The following is a 25,320-nucleotide window of genomic DNA, read 5'->3' as shown; positions in this document are numbered from 1 at the left end:
TTGGAAAAGACCCAGGTGAGGGTTGAGCTCTCCTCCCAGGAAACCAGCAAGAGGACAAGGGAACAAAGTCTTAAGCTGTGCCAGGGGAGGTTTAGGTTGGACGTTAGGAAGAATTCCTTCATCGAAAGGGTGATTAGGCATCGGAACAGGCTGCCCAGGGAGGTGGTGGAGTCACTGTCCCTGGAGATGTTTAAGTGTTTAAGGCGTTGGACGTGGCACTCGGTGCCATGGTCGGGTTGACAGGGTGGTGTTGGGCCATAGGTTGGACTCGATGATCGCGGAGGTATTTTCCAGCCCGTGTGATTCCGCGATGCGGTGATTTATTCCGCGATGCGGTGATTTATTCCGCGATGCGGTGATTTATTCCGCGGCCCGTGGCTCCCTGAGGGACCGAGCAGCTCCCTGTCCCCCTCACCCGGCTCCCCGCGGCCGCCAGGGGGCGCTGCAGCGCGGGGGAGCCCCTCCCGCCCCGCCCCTCCGGAGCCCGCGCGGGCGGGGCGGGGCCGGGCCGCTCTCGCGATACCCGCGCGGCACCGCCCGGCCCGCGGTGCCCGGAGGTGGCGGCCCGGCCCGGCCATGGCGTCCGACAGCGACACCGAGGAGTTCTACGATGCGCCCGAGGACGTGCACCCCGCGGGCTCCCCCGCGCCGTGAGTCCGCCCCGCTCTGCCCTTCCTCTCTCGCTCCCTCCTTTCCTCGGCGCGGCCCCGCGGTCCCTGGGCAGCTCCCGGGGGTGTGGGGGAAGCGGGGTCGGCGCGGCCCCTGCTGCCGGCGCGGGGTGCGCTCGGAGCGCGGAGGCTGCGGGCAGCCGGCGGGGCTCGCTGGGCGCTCAGGGCTGCTGCGGACGGCAGCGAGGATGAGATCATACCTGCCTGCCTGAGGCGGGCAGCGGCTGTAGTGCTGGCAGTGCGGAGATCGAATCGGGACCGACAGGAGCAATCCCTGAAATACGATAAAAGTAACAGATTTTCTGGGGAAGGAGAAGCGAGCGAGCTTCGTCAGCAACAGGCAGCTGTTGCTGAGTAGAACAACTTCTGGTGTGCTCTGTGCTCTCTTTTTTTTTTTTAGTAGTGTCTTTAATACTTCCACTGTTTTTCGTGGGGGTCGGACTAGATTATCTCCAGAGGTTGCTTCCAACCCTGACAAATCATGATCCTGTGTCGCTTTGATGGTCCTTGCATTTAGGCGGTGTATGGCTCTGTGTAGTGAAGCTTTACCGGCGTTTGATGAATAGATCGCAGTGCTGCTGCCTCCGAGCTAACCCTGACACCGTGTTGGTGGTGTCAGCCAAATGTGCTCCCTCTTGTTGGAAATCTCCCTTTCTGGTTGTGTGCTGGACAGGTTATGGCTTGTATCAGTTCTGTTTTTCGTGTAGCCTGGACCAAGCCTCTGCATTATTTTATTTGGTAGGATGAGGTTTCACATGGCTTGTTTATAGGGCAGTGAGATATGGATTGTGGGATCCATGCATTTGAAGCTTTAATAATGGGCTAAGGAGTTTGTTTAATCTGTGAGTCAGTGGTCGCTGTATGCCTACAACAAAGGAAAGACTGGATCTTTTCTCGTCACCTACACATCTTGTATCAAAGTTTTTCTGCACTTAGCTGTAGCCTGGTGAAAAGCACATCTTGGCATATAGTTCTGTAAGATATGATAAGCCAAATTAACAGTGCTCACTCATACTGAAATGAGGTTTTTTCCAACTGCTTACTTTCTTCTGGAGACAGTGATCATCAAACTCCTCTGAGTTGCTTTACCTCAAAGTACATTGAAAACAGCTGAAAACTGGAAACAGCAAAAACTGTTCAATAAGTTAAAGCAGCTGGAACCTGTTGGGGTTGGGACAGGAGAGGGTGAAGGTGAGGGATATGTGTGACTAGAGGCCACAGGCAGGAAGGGGGAAGCAGACCTTTTGGTAGAAGTGAGCTATTAAATCTGCCCAGCTGCACATCCACCTTCTGCCTGATACAAGTAATGCCACATGTCCTGGCTTTGCAGGTTTCCACCACCTGTATCTAAGCAGAACTTCATAATATGAAGTCACTCACTAGAAATTAAAGTGAAAAATGCTTTTAATTTCTCTAGTGCTCTTCCATAACCTATAATTGTGCATCAGTTGACTCGAGCCAATACAGTTCTGTGAGCCTGAGTCAAGTAAGGGGGTGACATCTGTGAGCTTAGTGTGCAAAACAGCTGCTGGTCTGTAATTCAGTCTGTTATTGAATCTCACAGTATTTTCTCAACATAAGCTTTGAGATTTCATAAGAGCTAATTTCACATTTGCATTGGACATTTCTAGGAAGCAGGCTGGTAGAGTATTTTTTTGCATGTGTAATGACATTGAGTTGGGACCACAAAAAATAATCAAAACCTTGTGGCAGGAAAGGCAACTGAAAACAATTGCATGTTGCCCTCTGCAGTTTCAGATATTTCCTTGTGCATTCAGTGTTCTGATGATCAGCAAAACCAGCTGGGAATCCTTTTTGGTCGCACATGCTGTGACCAGTTTTTAGCAAAGCAGTGTAGATATATTTGCCTTCATTAAAAATTTGGGGTTTGTAGCTTCTTCCCTCTCTGGACTTCATTCTATGTAAGGAAGTTTAATAACTGCTGATAGAGAAACTCTGAAAGTGGTGCCAAGTGTTCATGTCAAGTTGGTGGCTTCTTTGCTGTTTATTTGTTTTATTAATTGTCTGGTCTGTAAGAGTGGAGTTTTCAAGTTGGATGTGAGCTCCCAATTCACACTATGAAGTCATTAAATTATTGATGCTTGAGCCCCTCTCAAGGAAAGCACCATATCCTCATCCTCAAGTACATCTGTAACTGGTGCTTTTTAAGAACTAATTAGCAGAAATTACAGAACTTGATGCAAAGTGTTTCTTTCAGATTAAAGTGGCAGGAGGTAGCACTCCTGGGGTGATGACTTCTCTAAGGTGAAGTGTGTTTGGAGATGTTTTGAGACTACTGTATCCCCTCTGGCTTGGCCAGTGTGCTTTCCTTCTGCTCTAGATCCTGTCAAAAGCAGAATTACAAGTAAAATGCAGTATGTGTAGAGAGTGTCCATCTGTTGGATAACTAAGTCCAGAGTAAAGAGGGAAAGGGTAGTGTGACACAAGATGTGCCAATTTAACCTCTGTCACTGTGCTTTAAAAGCACTATAACCATGGAAAAATTTAGAAAAAGATGCTGAAATATACAGGCCTGAACAGTCCCATGCAGGAGGATGTCAGTTTTGAGAGAAGGAAAGTATGAAGTAAGGCATACTTGGTTAGGTGTAGGCACATGACAGACACTCTATATTTTATTTATAGGAAAAGTGATCCACTCACTCTGAAATCAAGAACTGCCAAACCTAATAGTTTGGACTTCATATGCCTAACAGTGGGGGGCAAGTTTGTTCCTGGTGTACTTGTGTCCTTAAAGTTGTTAAGAGAAACCAGACACAGGAGAGGGTGTAGGTGATGAGAAATGTCCTCTGGTGCTTTTGTTTAAATTCTTGAATTGTAGCTTCGATAGTCCTGTCTTTTAGAAGTTGCCTCGATACTTTTCCTGAAGAATCTAGTTTTCCTCTGTGTAGGAAGCTAGGTAAGGTTAAATTGTGCCCTGTTGGCATGTGGGAGATGCTTAGTACAACTTTTGTGTGTGTATTTTAGCCAACATGCAAAGCTGATCTTGGCAGCAAACAGATGGAGTGTGAAGCGTCCTGCATGTTCAGCGCTGCAAAAGTGTTTCTGCACTCAGAGTTTGCTGAAGCTCCTGCACAGGAGCTTCCCCAGGGCAGCCCAGACAGTGCATTGCAGCAGTGAATCTCTGTGGGTTTGAAGGTGTGACTGCCACGGAGAGCTGCAGCAGGAGTAATTACAGCTTCCAGGGCAGCCACGGGTTAGAGGGAACATTGTGTGCAGGGCAGTGGTGAAAGCAGTTCCTGGGCTGGTTGTTGAACCTGTATGTTCTGTACAGGGTACAGCTGCTATGTGTGCACTGCAAACCTCTTTCCATCTGCCTGCTAGCACACCTGTTGTATAACAATGTACATCCTCCCGGGAAGGCAGACATTGTCGGTTTGGGATTTGCCCAAGGCCACTATTCACATTGTTTTTTGTTTGAAGGGCTGAATGTTTTGTTTTCTGTCACAAAACTTAACAACAACATGTTGAAAGTGTGAAGCCCACTTCAAACAGGTGCTAGGCTGGAGCTACCTGATAGTGAGAATGAGAGCTTCCTGTAGTCTGGGCACTGTGAGGATGAATTGCACAGTGGGATAAATAATTAAAAAAATGAAAATTCTTTGTGGGTTTGTTTGACTTTCTGACTAATCAGACATCTGTTTGTGCAGGTGAAATGGAATATTGCTTTGAATTGTGTTTAATCTTTGTAGATAACTTTGAAGCCTTCCTTTGTTAAACTGGTGCAAAAGTGCTATCATGTAAGATAATTTAGAAGTTCATGTAAGATAATTTAGAAGTTCGTTTAGAATGAAATGCAGTCTAGAAGATCTGTTGCTTTCAGTTTATAAATCCCACTATTTAGTAAGCATTCATACCAGATTAGTTTTTGCCTTATGTTTTCTGTGACATATGTGAGTTTTCCTGTGCTGCCTGATAACCCTGTAAAGTACAGACCTCTCAAAGCCAAATCAATATATGATCTTTGGGTTGATCTTAATGTAAATATTTTCAGACATTTTTGCCACCATATATACTTTTTTTTTAAAATGCAAGGATTTCATACACTGCATCCATAAAACTAATGGGCTTACAGTAAAACTGGAGAGTGGAGAAGGCTGGTAAGTTCAGGTGGTTGGGAAGACAAGACTATTCCAGAGTCATGGTGAACTACAAAATACTTCAGTTACCAAACTGACTGACTTTGTGTAAATGTAGTAGCAAATGCAGTAACTGTTCACAACAAAGGGAGGAATGGTGCTGACAGATCTGCAGCTCAAATCACCTCAGGCAAGCCACTGAACTTACCTGGCTGTGTTATAAACTGATCTGAAAGTGGTGGTTTTGCCAAACAGTTGTGGAAGCTTTGCAGTGTCTTAAAAGCCTGTAAATTCCATGGTAAAGCTTCTCCTTAATTGCATGTGTGTGTTTCGTCAAGCTGTCAGCACGATGTTATGTCCTACACCTGCTAGTTCCGTAACCCTTATCGCTCGAGCAGCTTTTTCCCAAGGTAGTTGACTAGCCTGAGAGTGGAAAATAACATCTGTTTTTGTTTAAGTGTAGATTTTCTGCAAAACTAATTAGCTAAAGAAGGCTGAAATGGTAGCATTGTCTTTTGAACCTCCCATTTTGTGTAACCAGTGAGTTGCCCATACCAGAAGTGAGTGGCTAATTAGTGGGAAGTGTCACAGTAGAAAATCGAAATATCTACTTGCAGTTGAGGGATTTGTCTTCTTTAGGTTGTAAAGTCTAAGCAGTGTCTTGTAAAATAGCTCTGACTGAAGCCTAGACATTAATGTTGTAATTACAAATATATTTCATTGTTAAAGTCATCTCATGGATTTACTGAACTGCGACACATTTCTGCCGCTCCTAAGGAAATCCAAGAGTTGATAGTGGAACTGAAAAGGTTTCAGTCACCAGAAATCCCACCATTGGTTGTGGTCTTTCCCAGCAATGTCTCTCTTTCTGAAGAGACAAAAAATGTTCCAGTTTTTCTGGTCAAAATATTAATTTTGCTCTTTTTTTGTACGTCAGGGTTTAGACCCTTCTAGGAGGATTATGCCTCGAAACAGTGTCACAGATCTTGTGCACCTTAAGTGTCAATATTTGAAACATCTCAGAAACATCTCAGTGTAACATATTAAATTAGTTACAAAGATACAGTGTTTATGTACCAATCCGCTGTACTTTCTTGTTTACTTAGCTCTGCTGTATAAATGGCATCTTTGCTTTTTGTGATTAAATGTTTCCAGATGGTAAAGAGAAGAGCTGAAATTCTTAAAAACTAGATGGAAATAGTTGTGGGTTTTTTCAGGAAGTATTGTTCCTTAAAATTATTTTGGAGGCAGGAGGGGCAAATGAGTCTGAGATCTCGATACTTGTCTGTATTGCTTGGTGCAAGGTGATACTCAGCGTTGCAGTGTCACTGATCTTGGTAGTCAGCTGGGATATGTGTGCAATCCGGGTGTTCATATGGTAGTAAGCTTTTAGGGAATTAATCTGTAACTTTGTCTCTACTTGTGACTTACAAACTGATAAAATCATAGAACAGCCCAGGCTGGAAGGAACCTGGAAAAATCATCTGGCCCAACCTTTCCTTCATGTATCATAAGATTCTGTAGTCAGAGTAAGCAGTGACTCAATATTTACATATCCTTTAGAGTTCTGAAAGTCCTGTGGAAGATGTAAGTTCAGGATATAATAAGAGCTGACCATCCACTAATTGACTTGACTTGACAAGAAGTAATTATTTGATAGCATTCCCCTAAGATAGGTTGTTCTTTCATGTAATTAGTGAAATGAGAGGTTGCGTGTGAGTGGTTGCTAATGCAAAGTCAGTTTCACAGTGTGTATTTTGGAAAGTAGTGCACGCTAGTTCCTTCCTGTTACAATGTATTTTGTCTCTATTTATACCAAATGTCCTGATTAGAAACAAGACCTTAGATTTGCTATAGCCTGAAGGGCAGAGTGGCTGTGATAGTGCCAACTGTATGGATCAGGATCCAGGCACTTCATGTGCAGGGTACTGGAGTATTTGTGCTTCTGCTTTCTGAGAAATTTTGTTTCTTTGGTGTCCGCCCAGTGCTTGGTGTACACATGCTAATTTTAAATTCTCTGTAATGCAAAATGTTTTTAATTTTGTACTTGGAATAACAGCTGTTTATGAGAGAAAGGTGACAGGTGATTTCTAAAAGATTCTGCTGACAAGCTCTCAGAGTTCGTAGATGCTGTGGATCTGTGTGTTGTATACAGTTGAGAACTTTATTTGTATAGAAGTGGTACGAAAAACATTCACGTTGTTGCTCATCTAAATCATCAAGTATGCATTTCCTGCAAAGGAAGGCTGTGTTATAGACTGTTTAAAACAAAGCTTACTGTCTTTGAACTCTGCCTAAGTCTCTCTTCTCTTTCTAACAGGTCACCAACAAAAGTTGGAACCCACGTAGTAAAGGTGAGTTTTGTCTTAAAATCAGTCAAGTGCTTGTTGATGAACACAGGGTTAACTATTTCCACCTAACGTAGATGTGGTACAGTAGCCCCGACATCTGCACACGAAGGAAATTACAGACTTTCCTTGCTGTAGGTAACAATTGTGCTTGTCTTGAAACTCCAGCTTTACTTTTATTTAGGGTATGTTACAGTGTCTTGAAGCTCATTTTATTCTGAATTGTGTATGTGCAATTTAATTAAGCTGTACATGATTACTAAACTGCCCTCTTTCAATTAGTTTGTGAGTAGTAAGCAAGCCTCTGCAGCACCTGGGATTTATATGAAATAGTTGATTGTGCTCTCTTCTGTCTCCAAACTAAGAAAAATCTTAGTGTTTGTACTTCAGAAGCCTCCCCTCTAGGTTATGTGAAGATAAAACACTATATTTAGCTTAATGAGACAGCGTTGCCACTTCCCACGCAGGTAATTGGTATTCTGTGCATGGTGAGAGCGCGGCTGAATTCAGCACACAGTGAATAGGTGAGGAGCTGGAACCTTGTGCAAATAACACTCATTTCCTGAGCTCAGAAGGGCCAAAGGTGGTGCTGTACAATACTTTGGCTTAAGGAAGGCTTGTAGTTTTGTCTGCAAAGTGTTGGGAAATCGTAGTGAAACTAGTGTTTCTGAGCTGTCAGCAGCACTCTGCTCTGAATCAATAGTATTTTAACAGTGATACCATATCTTGCTATATCTCTTAGGGAACAGAGCCTTACCCCTCATTTTGTGTTCTGTTTAATGTCCCTTTAATAATTAAGTATTACATGTGTAAGCCTTTCAATAAATACTGTTTAATCATTCTCACTAAACTCTGTGCAATCAATGAACTTCAAAACTAGCTTTAATGTCTTCATAAATTATTAGCTATGAAGTTCTCTATGTTGTTCTTTGTTTTTAAGGTGTCTTCCTAAATCACTTGTTCAAAGCTAAGTTTCTGAAGGTGGAAAAAGTAGTAGCTTCTCTGCTTGGTTTCATATCAGTTCAGTGAATGTGTGACTAATGGTATAGTTTGTCTTGGAATGGGTAAGAAGTATTTCCTAAGTCCAAAGTTTAATAGGTGTGTGAGTTTAATGTCAACAGAATTAGAAATTAATGTAATGGGCTTCTGTAGGCACTGATTACACTTAAGTATTTAAGTCATCATACGTTTGAAGATAGATATTAATGATAAAGCAAAGTAGAGCTTGCATTTAGATTAGAAACACTTGGTAGTAGGAGGGGAAGGGAGTGGAGAGGGAGGAAGAATTTTTTCTGTAATTGCAGCTGTCTCTGCACAATATGCCATTTCTTTAAGTCAGAACTGTCCAAGATGGATGTCAGTAAAAGTTTGGGGAGGGGGGGGGTGCATGTTTCAAACATAATATTAGGATGCTCTAGAAATTCTGTTTGATTGTCTGAGAGTCTAGAAAAAGTCTAGGGAGAAATTTCTTGGATATCTTTACTAGACAGTCATTCTAAATAAAAAAAACAGGGGCAAATGGTTGAAAATACCCTCTTCTGGTTGGCTTCTGGTAGCTTTGAGGGCTACTGGATCTCTGCAGGTCCCTTCTAATGTCAAGGACTCCATCAGATTCCACTTTAGATATTGCTGATACATATGTTTATAGACAATGTGATGTTGTGGCCTCTCATTGGGCTAGATGGTCCTTAAAGGGTTTTTTTTTTTTTTTTTCTAGCCCAAACTGTTTAGGGATTCTAATAATTCATGTAGAAGAGAAGACATACAATGAAGTTCTTACGAGTCCATATCACCTGAGGTTAAAGCAGTATCCTATGTTATAAACTACTTGTGGTTCTGAACCTAAAATTTTTCAGGAATTGATTAAAATGTTTACTCACAACTAGAATATTTTTAGTTTAGCTTATTTGGATTTCAGTAGGATCTGCATGAAGATGACTGAATGCTGAAATAGATGATGTGCACTAGGAATAATTGTAGAATGTAAGATTCTGTGTTAGAACCTCAGAAGCATATTTATGACCACTTGATAGAGCTGCCTGCCTTAATTTGGAAATTTCTAAATAGTTTCTACTACATGTGGCTATTATACAGTTCTTGCATCCTTTCCCAAAAGCTGATAAAGAAGAAAGAAAATAGTTTGATATGGGATTTCCTTGCTGCAGATTATTACATGTGTTTGTTTCTCTAAACTTCATGCTGCCTTCAGTTTGATTTTAGTTGAGGTTGCAGCCTCTTAAATATAACTGCCTCTTTTGTTGCATAGTGAGCAGCCTTTCTGTGCATGACAGTGTGAAATATTTCTCATGTGGACTGAGCATTACTGTTTAAAGATCTGACAGCAGTAATGTGTGAGAATGTGGCAGATTTCTTGTCCTTCATGCTATTTAATTTTTTGGAGCTATATTTTTGTTAGATCATCTTTAGTGAAGAAGTTACTACCATCATCTTATGACTTTTTCTTCTGTAGGACATGGACAATAAACTACACAAAGCTGGAAATGAAACATTCGTACAAGAAATGAAACAAGATGATTCAAAAGAGGTTAGTTAAATACTGCTTTGAGCTTCTAGCATCACACTAAAAGTATTAAATAATTTAATGATCAGTATTCATACTGAAACTACTATAGGTTAGAATTTGTCATTACTGTTAGTAAGAATGTCCATCTAAAGAGTAAAAATCAAACCAAGCATTTTAAAAACATATTTGGGATTCACCAGTGTTGACTTATTTGTGTAATTTACAGGATCATATTTAGCAGTGCATGAGAACTCTTCAGTGTGAACAGCTTTTGTTTCCTAACTTTCTCTCCAAGTGTATTAAAGAAGACTGGAAATTAGTTACTTTATCTTTTGGATGTGCCTATTTCTGCACCAAGGTTCTGGTCTCCTTTTTAAACAAAATGCATTTTGTATATAAATCAACTCTTCAGTGGAAGAGTTCTTGTGGGTGTTGTGCAGGCTGACTGGTTTGTCTACCCAGGAAGTGTCTGCTGGTGAGTGGTAGAATGGTTTTGTTTTGTTTCTCTAGATTATTGACAGTATTATAGAAGAAAGCCAGAAGGCACAACAACTAGAGGATGATTCTTTAGCTTCTAGAGGAAATGAATTGACTGTTCCAACTTCAGATGCAAATGCTTGGATTTCTGGAGCAGGTATCATTAGTGATATCCCAGAAGTGTTAGCTGCTAAAATACCATTACCAGAAGACACTAGAGAACCAGAGGATCAGAGTGTGTGTAAGGACACTGAACTGGAGTCTGGGAAGCTTTTGCTTAGTTCTGAGCAACAGGAATCTCATGAACTATCAAAAGTTACAAATACAACTGACCATAAAACAGACGAAACTGAAGCACAAGGGGTAACATCAAAAAACGAGGACATAACAGACAAGAAAGAAGCAAATACTTTAGAAAAAGTGGGTTCAGATTTATCTACCAAAGACCTTTCTACAACAGAAGAAATGCCCCCAGCAAAGCCACCGAGGCAGCTGACTGTGGAGCCTGACATAGTTGCAAGCACAAAGAAGCCTGTCCCAGCCCGGCCCCCGCCTCCCACTAACGTTCCTCCCCCGAGACCACCCCCCCCTGCACGGCCAGCTCCACCTCCCCGGAAGAAGAAGAGTGAACTGGATTTTGAAGTGCAAAAACCTGGTTTAGAAGGCGAGTATTCTATTTTAGATGGGTTTAGTTATCTACAGGGTTTCTATTTTTGTGTTTTGAGTGAAGGATCATTCAGTCTTGTGATTTTAGTTTAGTTGGTGGGTAAAAAATCCTTCAACAATCTTAGCTTCTTACAATGAAGTAATACCCTTCTGCTTTAGAAGTGTTCCTAATTTGTAGACTTTCTTGTAAACTAACACTTTCTACTAAAATAGCTGCTACTGTAGCAAGGAGAAGTTGACTCATCAATACCCAAAATGAAAAACAGTTTCTTCAAATAAAGTGTGTGCAATCTGTATTTGCATAGAAATTCAAGTCAAGGTGGGGACTGAGGTCTTATGAAAATGAGTAGTCCTGGGTTACTAGGGAAGTGACTCTTAAAAAAAAGTTAATAAAGCTTAAGAGACCTAAGTGTGAAATCATGCCTGAACCTCCAACTGTATATGAAATACATAATTGGAAGTTAGGTTTGGTGACAGTTGATCTTTGAAAAATACCAAACTGGTCAGAAAGGGTGTTCAGGACTGTAACTCTGATGTTAGGATTTGCTGCCTGTCTATGGCAAGTGTTACGCTTTTCTTTCTAATAAATTTCTTTTCAGTTTCTCGAGACAGCTTCACAGCTGGTGGTCTTTTAACTTCAAGTTCAGTGACAGAGAGTGTGCCCAAAGATTCTCAGCCTTCTTTGGATTTGGCCAGTGCAACTAGTGGAGATAAAATCGTCACTGCACAGGTATAGGGAAATGATTATAAGCTTGATAACTGTAACATTTTCCATTGCTTTATTGCTACAGTAAAGATAATGTATTCTATGTCTGCAAAATTTCAGGAAAATGGAAAAGCAGCTGATGGCCAAACAACAAATGAAGTACTTGGACCACAAAGACCGAGGTCTAATTCTGGAAGAGAGCTCACAGATGAGGTATCAATGGCTGTGGTCTGTACGTGGTGCACTCTTGTGATTGCTTTCCCTGTCTGTTGAATGAATTGGTATAGTCACAGGTGACTCCTTGTTCTCTGAATCACTCCATGCTGTCACCAGGAATGTAAACCACCTAAGCACTTTTTGGCCTCTGAGTCATATGTAGCATTAGCCTTTGAAAGTGTGAGCTGAAATAGACCTGAAATGCTATCAAGTTTTGTGTTGGTAGCTATGCAAACACCTCAAAGGATTTGCATGGGAGGAAACACCAGCAAACCTGGCATTTTGTCATGTGTCTAAAAGATGGAATCAGCAATAGGAAAATGATCTTCCTTGTACTAAAAAATAGTTTCTTCAGTTAATAATTCTGCCAATTCTGATGATATTTGGCTTTTGTAAGTTTTCATTTGTGTCTGTCAGCTTTTTTTAACTGTTGCTGAACCTATGTAAGTGTTATAAGATGCTCCCAAAGAAGCCTTTTCCTTTGCATGGTGCTAGTTAGCTCTAAATTCCTTTTCTCTTTTGTATGTTAAGTTTGCCTTTGGCAGTTGGAGTATCTGAAAGGGGAAGACTGCAATGTCTTTTAATTACATAATATGCTTGATATTAGCATGAAAGGTGTTAGGCACTGGTTGATGTCTCTGTGCTGCATTTCTGATTTATGAAGTTTAAGCTTCTGATATGCAATTGCTCATCTATGTGTAGGGTTTGATAATGTTTGCACTAATGTGCTAATTTAAACTTAGTCTTTGTAAAATGAATATACAGTGAGCTACAGAATTTCCCATTAAATAATTGGTAAATTCAGATAATTTGTTTTGCTCTAGGTTTTGAAGTCTAATCAAGTTCTCTTCATTTCACATCTTATTTTTTTCCCTAGGAAATTCTAGCAAGTGTAATGATAAAAAACCTTGATACAGGTGAAGAAATACCTCTGAGTTTGGCAGAAGAAAAGTTGCCAACAGGCATTAATCCCCTGACTTTGCATATCATGAGGAGAACTAAAGAATACGTCAGGTATGAATCATGAGAGCTTTCAGCTTATAAAATGCTGTTGCTCTCGTAGTTTTTGCATACAGAGAGACTGCTCTTATGCAAGTAAAAAGAGCCCCAATCCATCTGTCTGACTAATCTGAGCTAATTCCCAGTTCTCAATGAACCAGGCTCCTTATTGATTTTTCTTAAGTTAACTAAAAGTTGCTGATATTGCTGCAACTTGACAAGCAAGTACATCTGAAAATCCACTGATCTGCAGTTAGCCTTTGATGTACTAAATGTTGTAATTTCTACACTGAATTAAACACAGTTTACATTCAAGTACTAGATGTTGTTTGTACCACTACCCTCCTGTAGCTTTTTCAGTGTTTCACAGGAGGCTTTGTTCCTCTGAAGATCTGTTGTCATTACTATTTTGAGGTTTACCTGTTCTTGATAGAGCTTCAGACCCCTCTAATCTTTGATAGAAAAAGACAGGCACTTAATGATCAGAAAATCATGTCAGTCCAGATTTTTTTTCAAAGGCCTATATGAATTTATACATTAGACAATTTTTAGGTTTTTTGCATTATCATATTATTGAAAAGCTTAATCCTCCAGAACTCTTCTGTGAACAAACTTCTATTTCAGAATTAAGCACTATTAATTTATTTGATCTGTGGAAATCCAGATATGAGAACAAAGTGGCATGTTACCAGTTCCCTGTAATGTAATGGATTTTGTCTATTCTTAACTTTCAAAATGTCACAGTAAGCTTAAGTTTGAAATTTGTGGAAGGGAGCAATACATCTTTGGCACCTGCAGAATGTATGCAGCTTTAGTATCAAGATGCCTAATAATTGAAAGATCTGTTTATTATGTAATTAACACAATGTTCATGGTTTTCCAATGCGTTACATAGAGGAATAAAGGTGGATCCTGAAGATTCCTGCAGAGCCTACTTTACTAATGATTCATTATGATTTCCTATTAAAGAGTCACTTTTGCATTTCCTAGCAATGATGCAGCACAGTCTGATGATGAAGACAAAATGCAGACACAGCAAACTGACACCGATGGAGGGAGATTAAAACAGAAAACGTAAGATGCTGTTTTATGTTTTTTCATTTCCCTAGAAAGAAAAAGCAGATTTTATTTTTCTAAGCTGAAGCTTCCCTTATGACTACTGAACAAGTTACTTTTTGAGTAATCACTTTACAAGTGATAACTGATTTTACATAAGCTTGTTGCTCTGTGGCTGAACTGAAGATTGCATGACTGCTGTTAATTTACTGCTTATTTTAGGAAGCTGTAATGAAAAAAGATTGCATTTCAGATCAAAATTATTGATCCATAATAGCAAAAAATGACAATTTTCCATTATGGTGAGTTGAAAAAGTACCCTTGCTTTTAAGGACTCAACTGAAAAAGTTCCTTGGCAAATCTGTAAAGAAAGCAAAGCACCTTGCGGAAGAATACGGTGAACGTGCTGTAAATAAAGTTAAGAGTGTTCGAGACGAAGGTAAGTGACACTCATTCCTTTTTTTTTTTTTTTTTTGATAGGATAGTCTGTTTATCCTTGTGCTATTAGGAGTCAAAGCTGGCAGAGGAACATACACTGCTGCATTCTACCACACGTCTACAGTTGGTGATACAATTTTACAGAGTTGTAGCTTAGTAGGCATTTTGAGATGGCCAGGTTACAAGGATAAATTCTGGTAAAATAATAGTTGAGAGATCTTTTCAGCTAAACCTGTTGAATACTCTGAGTTTTCGTTGTGCTGTTGGAAAGGGCTCTGGATATCAAAATGTAAAACATTTTTTGAAAGTTATTCCAGTAAAGGTAGAAGTGGGGGTTATCTTTATTACTTTAGTAAATCAGATTGTTTTCTGACAAGCAGTGCCACAATTAGAATCCTCATATAGATTGAGCTCCTGTTAGATTTCCCAACGACAACTGAATTCTCCCCTTCTTGTTTCATTGGTGTATCTTTCAGACAGACTTCTAGTGCTGCAGCAAGCTGGTGTAACCACAGCCTGAGATAAGTGCCATGGAACTGCTGCACTTCAGCATCTTGTGTTGCCACTGGCTGTTGGCCACAGCTCTTTTGCAATTCTTATGCTTCATGGGCAAATCACCAGGCCATTGCAATGTACTCAGAGAGAAGAAACCAATAGACTAATTTTCAGTGCACATTAAACTGACAGAAATCATTTAGTGTAGGATCTGCTGAATGCAAGACAGGTGCCAAGAAAAGGGCAGAACAAAAATTGATAGCAGTTCTTATTTTCAGTTGTTCACAATGTTTGGATTCACTGCAGCCTAAAATTACTGCAGATGTATTTTTAAACCTTGATGCAACACTACTCTTACTTTGCTTTAAGATCTTATAATTGCCTATAGAAATTCAAGACTAATCTGCTACCAAAAAGCTTACTAACAGATTAAATGCGTGCTGCAATATGTACTACTGAATTTGTGTTCCTCTTAGTCTTTCACACAGATCAAGATGATCCCTCTTCCAGTGATGATGAAGGGATGCCCTATACAAGACCAGTTAAGTTCAAAGCAGCACATGGCTTCAAGGGACCTTATGATTTTGAGCAAATTAAAGTTGTTCAGGATCTCAGTGGAGAACATATGGTAGGTCTCAAATTCCATCTGTGGTTTTGCTGAATCTGTGCAGTCTGAGATTCAAATTTTCATTTTCATTTTCTACTTGGTGACCTCCAGAAATTACTGTGAGGTTTATTCTTTTTGTAAAACAACTTCATTCTGGAAAATAATAGTCTGGCAAGAAATGAAAATTTGGCTGTTTTGGCCAGATCTTCAGGGGGGAAAAAGCATGTAGATTCCCAGGCATCAGGGACTCTCCAGAGCTCTCCCTTGAAGAGTTATGGCATCAAGCAGAATTTGGGGTTTTTTTGGTTCCTGCAGTTACAAATTTAGGCTGGAATAGGCCATTTCCCACTACCAAAAGTGAGCACAGAGCAGCAAGCTTTACCTACTCAGCAGTAAATAAATTAGTGTATTAGAGAGATGAACGGAAATACTTGATAGGTTCTGGAGGCAAAAGTAGGGAGAGGCTAATGGAGTATGTGGATCTGAATGATAAGGAGGGGGGGGAAACCAGGACAGGATATTTGCAGAGATCCCTATGGAGAATGAGGCAGAAAAGCTAACTATTCTTCACTGTTGGAAGTGTGCATTCTAGTATTCCTGATTTTTCAAACTTCTGCTGACAGCAACTGTCTGACAGTTGAAGCAATTCCCCATCTCTAAGTGCTGGATTGAGGGTAATGACCTACAGCACTCAGTGACCAGAGACTTCAAGCTTGTCATTCCTAACTGAACTTCCCACTCCTGCTGGTAATCTATGTTAGCTTCCATCAAGCCAGTATTTGACTTCTTAAACCTAGGAAATTCCCAAAATTGGTGGAGCTTGGTGGAGCCAAATGCCTAGCAGCTGTTTATGCAACAGCAGGAGGAATGGGATACTGCTTGTGTGGTTATGTTTTATTGACTAGTAACTCTTTGGACTTTGCAATGGAGAAAGAATTGTTATCTTCAGAGGCTTTGTAAAACCCTCATGCCAATTATGAATATAACCTATATGTAGTACTCACTTTGATTGCCAGAATTAATGTGACCAAGGACAGTTTCCACTTTAAGAAAAAGCGTGTGAACGTCAAGTGCAGATTTAAGTACTTGTTGGTTCTACAAAACAAACAGGAGGTTCTGAGTCCCTCAGACAACTGTGCCAGTCTTATGTGGAATTCTGTGGCAGGGCTGATATCCTGTAACTCCTCTCCTACAGTCATCTGCCCTGTGGGCTTTTTCTTTCAAACTGTTTTTGCGCATGTGTTGAACAGTCCACCAGTCTTAACAATTACTTATCAATGTTTTGATCTACAGTTTATTTTACTTGTGGTATCTTGTGTATGTCTAAAATCTTGTCAGTTGACATTGTAGAAAGGCTTTTGGTATGCAGAAAAGCACTTTTTGTGACTTAAACAATCATCTCTTTATTTTGACAGGGTGCTGTTTGGACAATGAAATTTTCTCACTGTGGTCGGTTACTGGCATCTGCAGGGCAGGACAATGTAGTAAGAATATGGGTTTTGAAGAATGCCTTTGACTATTTCAATAACATGCGCATGAAGTACAACACAGAAGGTATCCCTCTATGCATGGCTAGCATTCTGAAACAGTAGAAGTTCTGGGTATTTGGGACCTTGATGTTGATCATGGTGTTTCTGTCTGTGTTCCAGGCCGTGTCTCTCCTTCCCCCTCTCAAGAGAGCCTGAATTCTTCCAAGTCTGATACTGATGCAGGGGTAAGTACACAGGGTATTGGGAGGTGAGGAGCTGGGGGAGCTGCACTGGTCTGTAATGCCAGACCTTCATGGTTGCTTTGTCCAAACAAACATTAAGGAGTTCTTGACTTGTGTCTTTGAGACACAAACTGTCACATCAATACATGTCTTCAACTGAGTATGTTAAACTCGTGTATGGGGTGCAAGCAAGGAAGTCTATCACTGAACTTAAAGCATTGCAAAATCTGCTGTGCTGTGGCCTCCTGCCAGAGGAGATTGCTGAGTGAATTGCTAAGGGGAAAAACCTACATCATTGAATTTCCTGTGAATTAGTGTTTTATCTTTGACAATTACTTGTGGTTAACGTCTGACTTGATGATGTTTTTTCCAAGGAAGGCCAAAGTGAACAGAAGCATAATGATACCTGATGTATTTAAACTTTTCACATCCCTGTAGAAAAAAATGGAACATGACTGACAAAAAGTATTCAGACACTCTTACTTGTAGAGTTTCTAGATCTTGTAGTAAACCTTGCCGTTAAAATTAATGTATTTAAGGTGGGGTTTTTTTCTATTTTTGGCTTCCAGTAGTGTCAGAAACAGATGACAAAATCAAGGTTTAAGTGAAGATCTTGGCAATAGCATTATTTACTGTACATTGTTTTGGCAGAAAGGGAAGCAGGTAGGCCAGCAATCTTTCTTTAACTCATGTAAATGAGTGGCCTTGTTAAGCCACACACACCAGGAACATTGTTTTGAGTGGTTGGGGTTTTTTTTTTTTTTTTTGGTTTTGTTCATTTTTCTGGGTAGGTTTTATATAGGACTTCTAGGTTGTTTTTATTTTTTTAATTATTATTTCATACTATTCTGAAATGGTCTCTTACTAGGAAGTTGTCATTCATGATATGCACTAGAAACTTGGAAACCTGAACTCACAGTTTATATTCAGAAGTGGAATGAAGTTTTCAAGGTTGATATACTTTGTTCCAAAAGCTTATCTTTAGGCGTTTTCTTAAATTGATGTCAAACTGATCCCACTGAAGAAAAGCTGAAAGAATGGCAAATTTAGGACTTCCTAATTTTTCAATTTCAGGATGGTGTTTCACAGCCCATTGTACTTGACATTTACTTCTGTTGTTTATTAGTGCAATATTGTTTGTTTTAAAATAGTAACGAGTTGTTACTCAAATTGTTATTGTCCTTGTACTTTTTTTAAGCAGTAAGCGCCTCATTGTTAATTTTTCCAGCTAATATTTGGTAATGTTTCTATGTATTTCTGTGATAGATTTGCAGTGGAGTTGATGAAGACCCAGATGATAAAAATGCCCCATTTCGTCAACGACCGTTTTGCAAATACAAAGGCCATACAGCAGATCTTCTTGATCTTTCCTGGTCTAAAGTAAGGCACCTTAGTACAAGTTACACAGTTCTTCTATGTTTTCCTTATTTTCTGTTGTTAGTTGCCACTGGTACCATATATTCAAACACTATGAAATGATCTTTGAAGTTAAGAGAAGTTTTGTAAAGGCAGCGCTTATTCCAGCTGAAATAGTCGGAATAAGATGGGCAACCATCTTGGGCTTATGTAATTAAAAGTTGTCTTAAAAAAAAATCAAGCCAGTAACAATTACAGTTGTGTATTCAATAGTGAAAGTAAATTGTTTAGAGTGGGAGGATTTTCTATTGAGCTGTGTGGTTTCTGTTTTATGGTGTTACCGCTTTTCTTGTCTGCAGTATGCTTCACTTCTTGTGCAAAGTGTACACATTCTAAAGTTGCAGAATATATACATCTGTTTTAAAATTAGAGAGTTACCTTGTTTCACATCAGATTTATTCAGTTAATTCTCCGTGTGGGAATGCAGTTGTACTTTTAGGAGCACAGTCTGGTTGAAGCATCTCAGGCATCTTTGAAGTCTGTCGTGCCATTTCTTCTCTGAATACTTTAACTACATTCCAAGTATTCATTTTCACTGAGATTATTCCAGAAAATTTTCTGTGACCGAGGGTCAGTGTACAGCTCTTAAGGAAAGCACCCATCAATAATGGTAATTTGGATAAACCTTTTTATGTGGAAAGACAAAATGTTGAATTTTATGGCACCATAGAAGTTAGTAGGGCTCTACCAATAAAATTGCTTCTGTATTTTCAGTTACTTTTGTGTCTGTTAATAACTGTGGAATTCTCTTGTTTCACAGAATTACTTCTTGCTTTCTTCTTCTATGGATAAAACTGTCAGATTATGGCACATATCAAGAAGAGAATGTCTTTGCTGTTTCCAGCATATAGACTTTGTCACTGCTATAGCTTTCCATCCAAGGGTAAGTGTAACTGCCCTCGTATTTCTAAAGAGGTAGAATTTAAAATTATAACGTTCCACTTCCTTTTTTAAATTCTTTTTAATATGGTTGAATAATAGAGTTTGTGTACTTTAAAAATACACCTATTGGATAATATTCCAGAACTTTGTGTTTATCTTCACTGAACTTCACTGAGACTGTCCATGGGTTTAACCATGTGTACATGTGAAGTGGAAAGTGAATTATCCATCACAGCTGGTATAGTGCAGAGTAACTTTGTGAAAAATTAGAATTTCCAGTGAGGATATTGTGGTTAAATATTAGTGGAAAAAAAATCATAATGAATTTGAGAAGATTGTCCAGAGACCACTGAATCCTTGGGAATGTTTAAAACTTGACAGGATATAACCCACTACAGCCTTACCAAACTTTGGGGACTGTCCTTGCTACAAGCAGGGGAGGTGGATCAGAGGTGTCCAGAAATTCCTTTGAACTTACTTTTTATAATTTTTAAAAAGTACTGTAATCAAGGTTCCTAATATTAATAAAACTCAAGTGGAGGAAAAGTGTTTGTCAGCGTTCCCTGAACATACAGAATGAGTAGATGTATGGGAAACTGTGAAAGGAGCTTTCAGCTCTTGGCAAGGTGAGTGTTGAGAGGGTAAAAAGTACTTGTGCTAACAGTGAGCAGTTTTCTAACCTGAGGTATAACTGCATGTGTGTAATCTTGTCAAAAACCTGTAAGAATTTGTACTCCATTTGCCACAACTTTCTTAAACATTATAATCAGCTCATCTGAGGGCTCTTATTGGGAAATTCTGGAGAGAAGTTGTTTGGAAATGGGTGGGAAAGTTTTAAGGAAGTCACAGACATAGCACAAGCGGAGATTTAACCTTGTGTGTGTTCTCAGGATGACAGGTACTTCTTAAGTGGTTCACTGGATGGAAAACTCCGACTCTGGAACATTCCTGACAAAAAAGTTGCATTATGGAATGAGGTAGATGGACAGACAAAATTGATTACAGCTGCCAACTTCTGTCAGAATGGCAAATACGCGGTCATAGGCACCTATGATGGAAGATGCATCTTTTATGACACAGAGGTAAAAACTTTGAGGCTGTGGATTTCTTTATGTTAAATAAACAGATTTAGAAGTCACGGTTATTTAAATATCAAGAAACAAACCTGTTAGAGCTTGAAGCAAACTAACATTTTTACATAATTGTTTCTAATCAGGACATATTTTAATATCTTTTCAGCACTTGAAGTACCACACACAAATACACGTGCGTTCTACCAGAGGTCGAAATAGAGTTGGAAGAAAAATTACTGGCATTGAACCCTTGCCAGGAGAAAATAAGGTACAGTCTTTCTGTGCAGCTTTGGCCCAGAACTGAATTCTGATATTTATATCTAATGCTTAGTAATTTTGTGCCAAATATTTTAACATTACTAAAATGAGCCCTACTCTTTGCTGATTTAGGCTAATACAATACTAAATAGTGCTAAAATAGAATGTATATTATTTTAATGACATTATGCTCTGATTAATGTGCAGGTGAAAAAATGGTTACAGATGGATGTTTCCACTCCTAAATTTATTCATTTCTTTTCTAGATCCTAGTGACATCAAATGATTCCAGAATCAGGTTATATGACCTAAGAGATCTGTCTCTATCTATGAAGTACAAAGGTTACGTCAACAGCAGCAGCCAAATCAAAGCCAGCTTTAGGTAAGACAGTATTATAACAATGGATTCGGGAAATGCTGTGGTTGAAGTACAGAGGGTTTTGTTTAAATAATCTGTATTAGTATAAAACTGAGCCTCTGAAATACCACTTGGCTCGGAATGCAGAAGTAGTGAAAGGCTCTGATCAAGACTGGTGAGCTGGGAGCTCCTGTGAATGAGTGCATGCTATTGTATGCTGTGGACAGTATGATGTGTGTTCTTTACTATTGCTGTGAGTGCAGGAACTGTGCTAGAACTGAGGCTGGAAAAGACCTTGGGAGATCATCTTGCTCAGCCCCCCTGTTTCAGATCAATTTCCCAGATTAAATCATTTCTGTGTACTGGGCTGTAGCTCAGAGTTTAGAGATGTGCCATTCAAGCAGTAGGTAAATGCAGAGCTACTGTAATGCATGCTTGCACAGCTGGGAAAAGTAACGTTTTTCTCCTTTGAATCTTTAGCCATGACTTTACCTACATTGTAAGTGGTTCAGAAGATAAATATGTCTACATTTGGAGTACATACCATGACCTGAGCAAGTTTACATCTGTAAGAAGAGACCGTAATGACTTCTGGGAAGGCATTAAAGGTAAAAACCAGCGTTTGATCTTTGTTTTATCAAAGATTATATGATTTGAAAATTGAAATATTTTTTTATTTGCTATGCATTTCATTTGAACAAATTCTTAGCAGGATGCATGGTAATTGGTGGCCTGTCAGGAATCCTTGGTCACAGGAGACTCTCTTTGGGGTGGCAAGAGACAGAGTAGCATAGAGTTTGTCCAGCTTCAGTAAGAGATTCTGAATTAATGTAATGTTTTGCTGGCTAATAGTAGAAATAAAAATAATTATCAACCCATAATCCTTTATGGAAAAGTGACTTGGAAAACAAATGTAAGCTTCTTTTTTGTAACAGGCTAAAAACAAAAAAGGAGAGGGGAGAAAAGGCAGCTCTTTTATCTCCCCCACATACACACAGTTTTTGGGAAATGTAGGGCCATGTTTATATCAAATATGTTTTGGACCTCTTTGCTGTTAGTTTTGGGCACTTAGAGCATCTTCTGAAATCCCTAAGATTATAGAACAATGACAATTTTTCCTTGAATTTTGAGTTTACCTGGTGCCACTAGCACTGAGATTCTTGGATATTTACTAGAACTTATGCCTGCTATTCTTGTAAAACTAACAAATTCTTGAAACAAGGTAATCAAAATTGGATTGTCTTTCTGAAGCGCACAATGCAGTGGTCACCTCTGCGATCTTTGCTCCAAATCCTGGTTTGATGGTGTCACTGGAGACTTCTGAAAAGCAAGAAGCTGAAAGTAAGGGAGAAGATTGTGAGACATCAGACACCATTCCCTCTGGTAGGTGTTTAAGATGAGCTCTGCTTGATACCATGCATGATATGAGCAGGAAAATATTATGAATTCTTTCAGTCTGGGTGGGGGGTTTCTTGAGGAGAAAAGTCCTTGCAGTGGCATGGAATGCAGTGACATTCCAATTTAGCATTCCACCTTGAACATTTTTGGCAGCTGTTGCATTCTTAAGAGCTGAGGATGTGGGATGAGGGGTTACAGTTGCCATCCTGAGTACTTTAGGATTATTCTTTTCACATTGGAGCTGTTAGGAGGTAGAGCAGCACCAACCATTAATGAAAAGGTTTCTTTCCTAGAAATGCAGAGGTTTCTTGAAGTATTGGCTAGAAATGAGCAATATGATAGAGGAAGAAGGGTATCACAGTGATTTCATACATTTTAATGAGAGCTTGATTTTTTTTTTTTTTTTTTTAATGAACTAACAATTTATTCTCTTTCTTGTTAAGGAGCTCTGAAGACAGATCACACAGAAGTGCTTTTATCGGCTGACTTTACTGGAGCAATTAAAGTCTTCATTAACAAAAAGAAATATGTATCTTAGTTGTTTTGCAACTGACAGCATAAAGCTATGGTACTGTGGGATTAAAATTCCATAAATAATGCAGGCAAAAGCAAAGTATCTAATATAATAATGTTACAGGCTGATTTATTTTTAAATCTTTATTTTAAGGCTACTCAAATATTGGATTCTTGGAAAGCAGCGTGCCTATTAACACGTGGGCTTGTAGGATAGAAAGGAATGTGTAAGAATAATCCTGCCAAACATTAGACTCTAAGCTTTCTACAGACAGGTGTTTTGCAAAGTCATTGTGAACCTGCACAGGTTTCTGCACAAAAACATGATCATACATGTGTGTGCCTTTTGGTTACACGCTCTAATTGGAATCTATATCAAAAGCATTTTAGTGGTGCTTGTGACCACTAGATGTCAGGAATGGGGATGGGAAGGGAAGGCTGGAAAAATGGTGAATAATCTCGTCTGATCTTTGCACAAAATTCCATTTGAGAAAGATCTTGAATTTGTAGTAGCTAATATTCAGAGTTTTAAGTTATGCAAGTTTTTGATGGGTCAGCAACCATGTGTAAATGTTTTTATAAATTTCTCAACTTTGGGACGTGAAAATTTTTTTGTTGTCTTCTAATTGTTGTGGACTTTAGATTCCTTTCTTTATATATAATTTTTTGCACACTGGAGCACAATACTTGTGTAAAGAATTCTCTCATTCCTTGTTCATGGGCACCAGGATATATTCACCTTCCAGGTAAAATTAAGCTGCATTAGAAAGTTCCTATATTTTACAACTATGTAAAATAAACTGTTTACATTTTTTAAGCATTGTAGCTTAAAGTTTTAAGTTCTTCTTGTTTGTTTAGTGCCACTGAACTTTGAAAGTCTTTGTAAATATTCATATAAAACACCTATGAAGTAACATTCTGGGCATCATAACCCATGAAATGTTATTGATGGTCAAGTGTTTCAGAGAACAAATGTATCATTAAACTTGGTCACACACTTGGAAATTGTTGCTTCTTTTCCATTTTGATTCATTAATGTGCTTTTTTTCTAAGTAGTTTTGATCTGTTTCTGACATCATTGATCCTGCATGCACTTGTTACCTTCTGAGTTCTATTTTTCCTGATTTTGTCACAACTTTCTTTCTGAAATAATGGGGAATGCAGTACTGCAACTGGATATTAAGCAGAATTAAGGCTAGTTATGTGATAGCTTAGCATGAGGAGGACACTTCAAAAGTGTGTAGAGAAATTTTTCCTTCCCATTAGTGGAAGAAGGAAGACATGGAAAGGCAGGAAATGAGTCCCACTCATCCTTTAATTCATTTCTACTCAGGTGAATTTGACTATGACTTTGTGTAGAATTGTCTTGAACAAGAAAGGCAACTGCAAGGGGTTTATCATCAGTCAAAATAAATACAAGAATGGTACACACATTATATAAAATTATCTTCAGTTAACACAGTTGGGTAAGTTTGACTCAGACTTGAAAATACCTGCATGGATGAAGAAAGCTGAACTCTCTCCAGATTCTTTTGTTACTTTGAGCTCCACCAAATTGACAGAAGTGAGGAGGTGGCAGAAGAAGGTATTTGGTTTGTGACTCCAAAAATCAGTTTCTGTTATATATGCAGTATCTGTGTAGAAGACTGTAACTGACTGAGATTTCTGTGAGGAGGTACATGTGGGACTGAGTGGGCTTCAGGAGAGATTCCTAGAACACTAAGGGCCTGCTTTTTGGCAGTTGTTTCACAGGTTCGTTGCAAACAATCTCCTCCATAGCCACTTAATGATCTGGATGGTTTGGGGGTTTTTTTAAAAGATTTAAATACGACTGCTTTGGAGTCATAAGATGAACTGTTAGTTTTGCATACTAGCTGCCAGCATCTCTATTAAGAGATTGTGTTGCACCTTTTAAGTACTCAGGTCATCATAAAAAAGGTTTTCATTATCCAGGCAGTAAACAAATCTGATCTTGAGGAAGATGTTTGACTACTACTTATCTTGATATTTAGCTTTACAGCACTCTTAGTTTGGATCCTCCTCTGCATTGATCTAGTATTCTTAGAGCTTTTTCCCCAGTTGAACTGTGGTGCTCATTTTTAAAGGTTCAGAAATCAGCACCTGTTTCCCTCTCCTTTCCAAAAGCTGTGTCAGTGAAGTGCTATTCCAGTCTGAGTGGTGCTGTGTCCTGTCTGATCTCAGCCACTACTGAGTCTGGAGGCTTCTCTAGTACTTTACATGCTGCATTCTGCTTTTGTCCAAAGCCTCCAAATTCTCATTGTAGGTCAATGTCAAGTTGCAGGTAAATGTCAGTTTCTTTGCTGAACCTGTTGAGTTCAGTCAAGTGCCTTTGCTGTCTGTGCATCAGGGAGTGCCCTTGCACTGCAGTGATGTTCCTGGAGCACAAGCACAGC

The 25,320-nt window shown here is 39.4% G+C and overlaps 1 protein-coding gene across 1 annotated transcript; it reads left to right on the top strand.

The window, feature by feature from the left end:
* The first annotated feature begins 497 nt into the window (after positions 1-497).
* Positions 498-23,911, top strand: WDR44 (WD repeat domain 44). The gene is made up of 20 exons (XM_085060521.1): positions 498-650; positions 7,086-7,119; positions 9,584-9,658; positions 10,148-10,778; positions 11,380-11,510; positions 11,607-11,699; positions 12,580-12,716; positions 13,692-13,775; positions 14,090-14,196; positions 15,167-15,318; positions 16,713-16,851; positions 16,947-17,011; positions 18,275-18,388; positions 19,185-19,307; positions 20,197-20,388; positions 20,546-20,647; positions 20,904-21,019; positions 21,476-21,603; positions 22,247-22,378; positions 22,837-23,911. Exons 1-20 carry the CDS (start codon positions 577-579, stop codon positions 22,929-22,931), a joined length of 2,724 nt encoding a protein of 907 aa, XP_084916647.1. The 5' UTR covers positions 498-576; the 3' UTR covers positions 22,932-23,911.
* The last annotated feature ends 1,409 nt before the right edge of the window (positions 23,912-25,320 follow it).

The sequence above is a fragment of the Lichenostomus cassidix genome, chromosome 4A (genome assembly GCF_008360975.1).
Source record: "Lichenostomus cassidix isolate B80296 chromosome 4A, HeHo_3.0, whole genome shotgun sequence".
In the NCBI taxonomy this organism is placed as follows: Eukaryota; Metazoa; Chordata; class Aves; order Passeriformes; family Meliphagidae; genus Lichenostomus; species Lichenostomus cassidix.
The sequence above is the reverse complement of the archived record's forward strand: the minus strand, read 5'-3'. Positions and strand labels throughout refer to the sequence as shown.

Coding starts and splice junctions, on each gene's coding strand:
- WDR44 (XM_085060521.1), top strand. CDS start 577: ATGGCGTCCGACAGCGACACCGAGGAGTTCTACGATGCGCCCGAGGAC. Junction 651..7,085: donor CCCGCGGGCTCCCCCGCGCC/GTGAGTCCGCCC, acceptor TCTTTCTAACAG/GTCACCAACAAAAGTTGGAA. Junction 21,604..22,246: donor CTTCTGGGAAGGCATTAAAG/GTAAAAACCAGC, acceptor GTCTTTCTGAAG/CGCACAATGCAGTGGTCACC.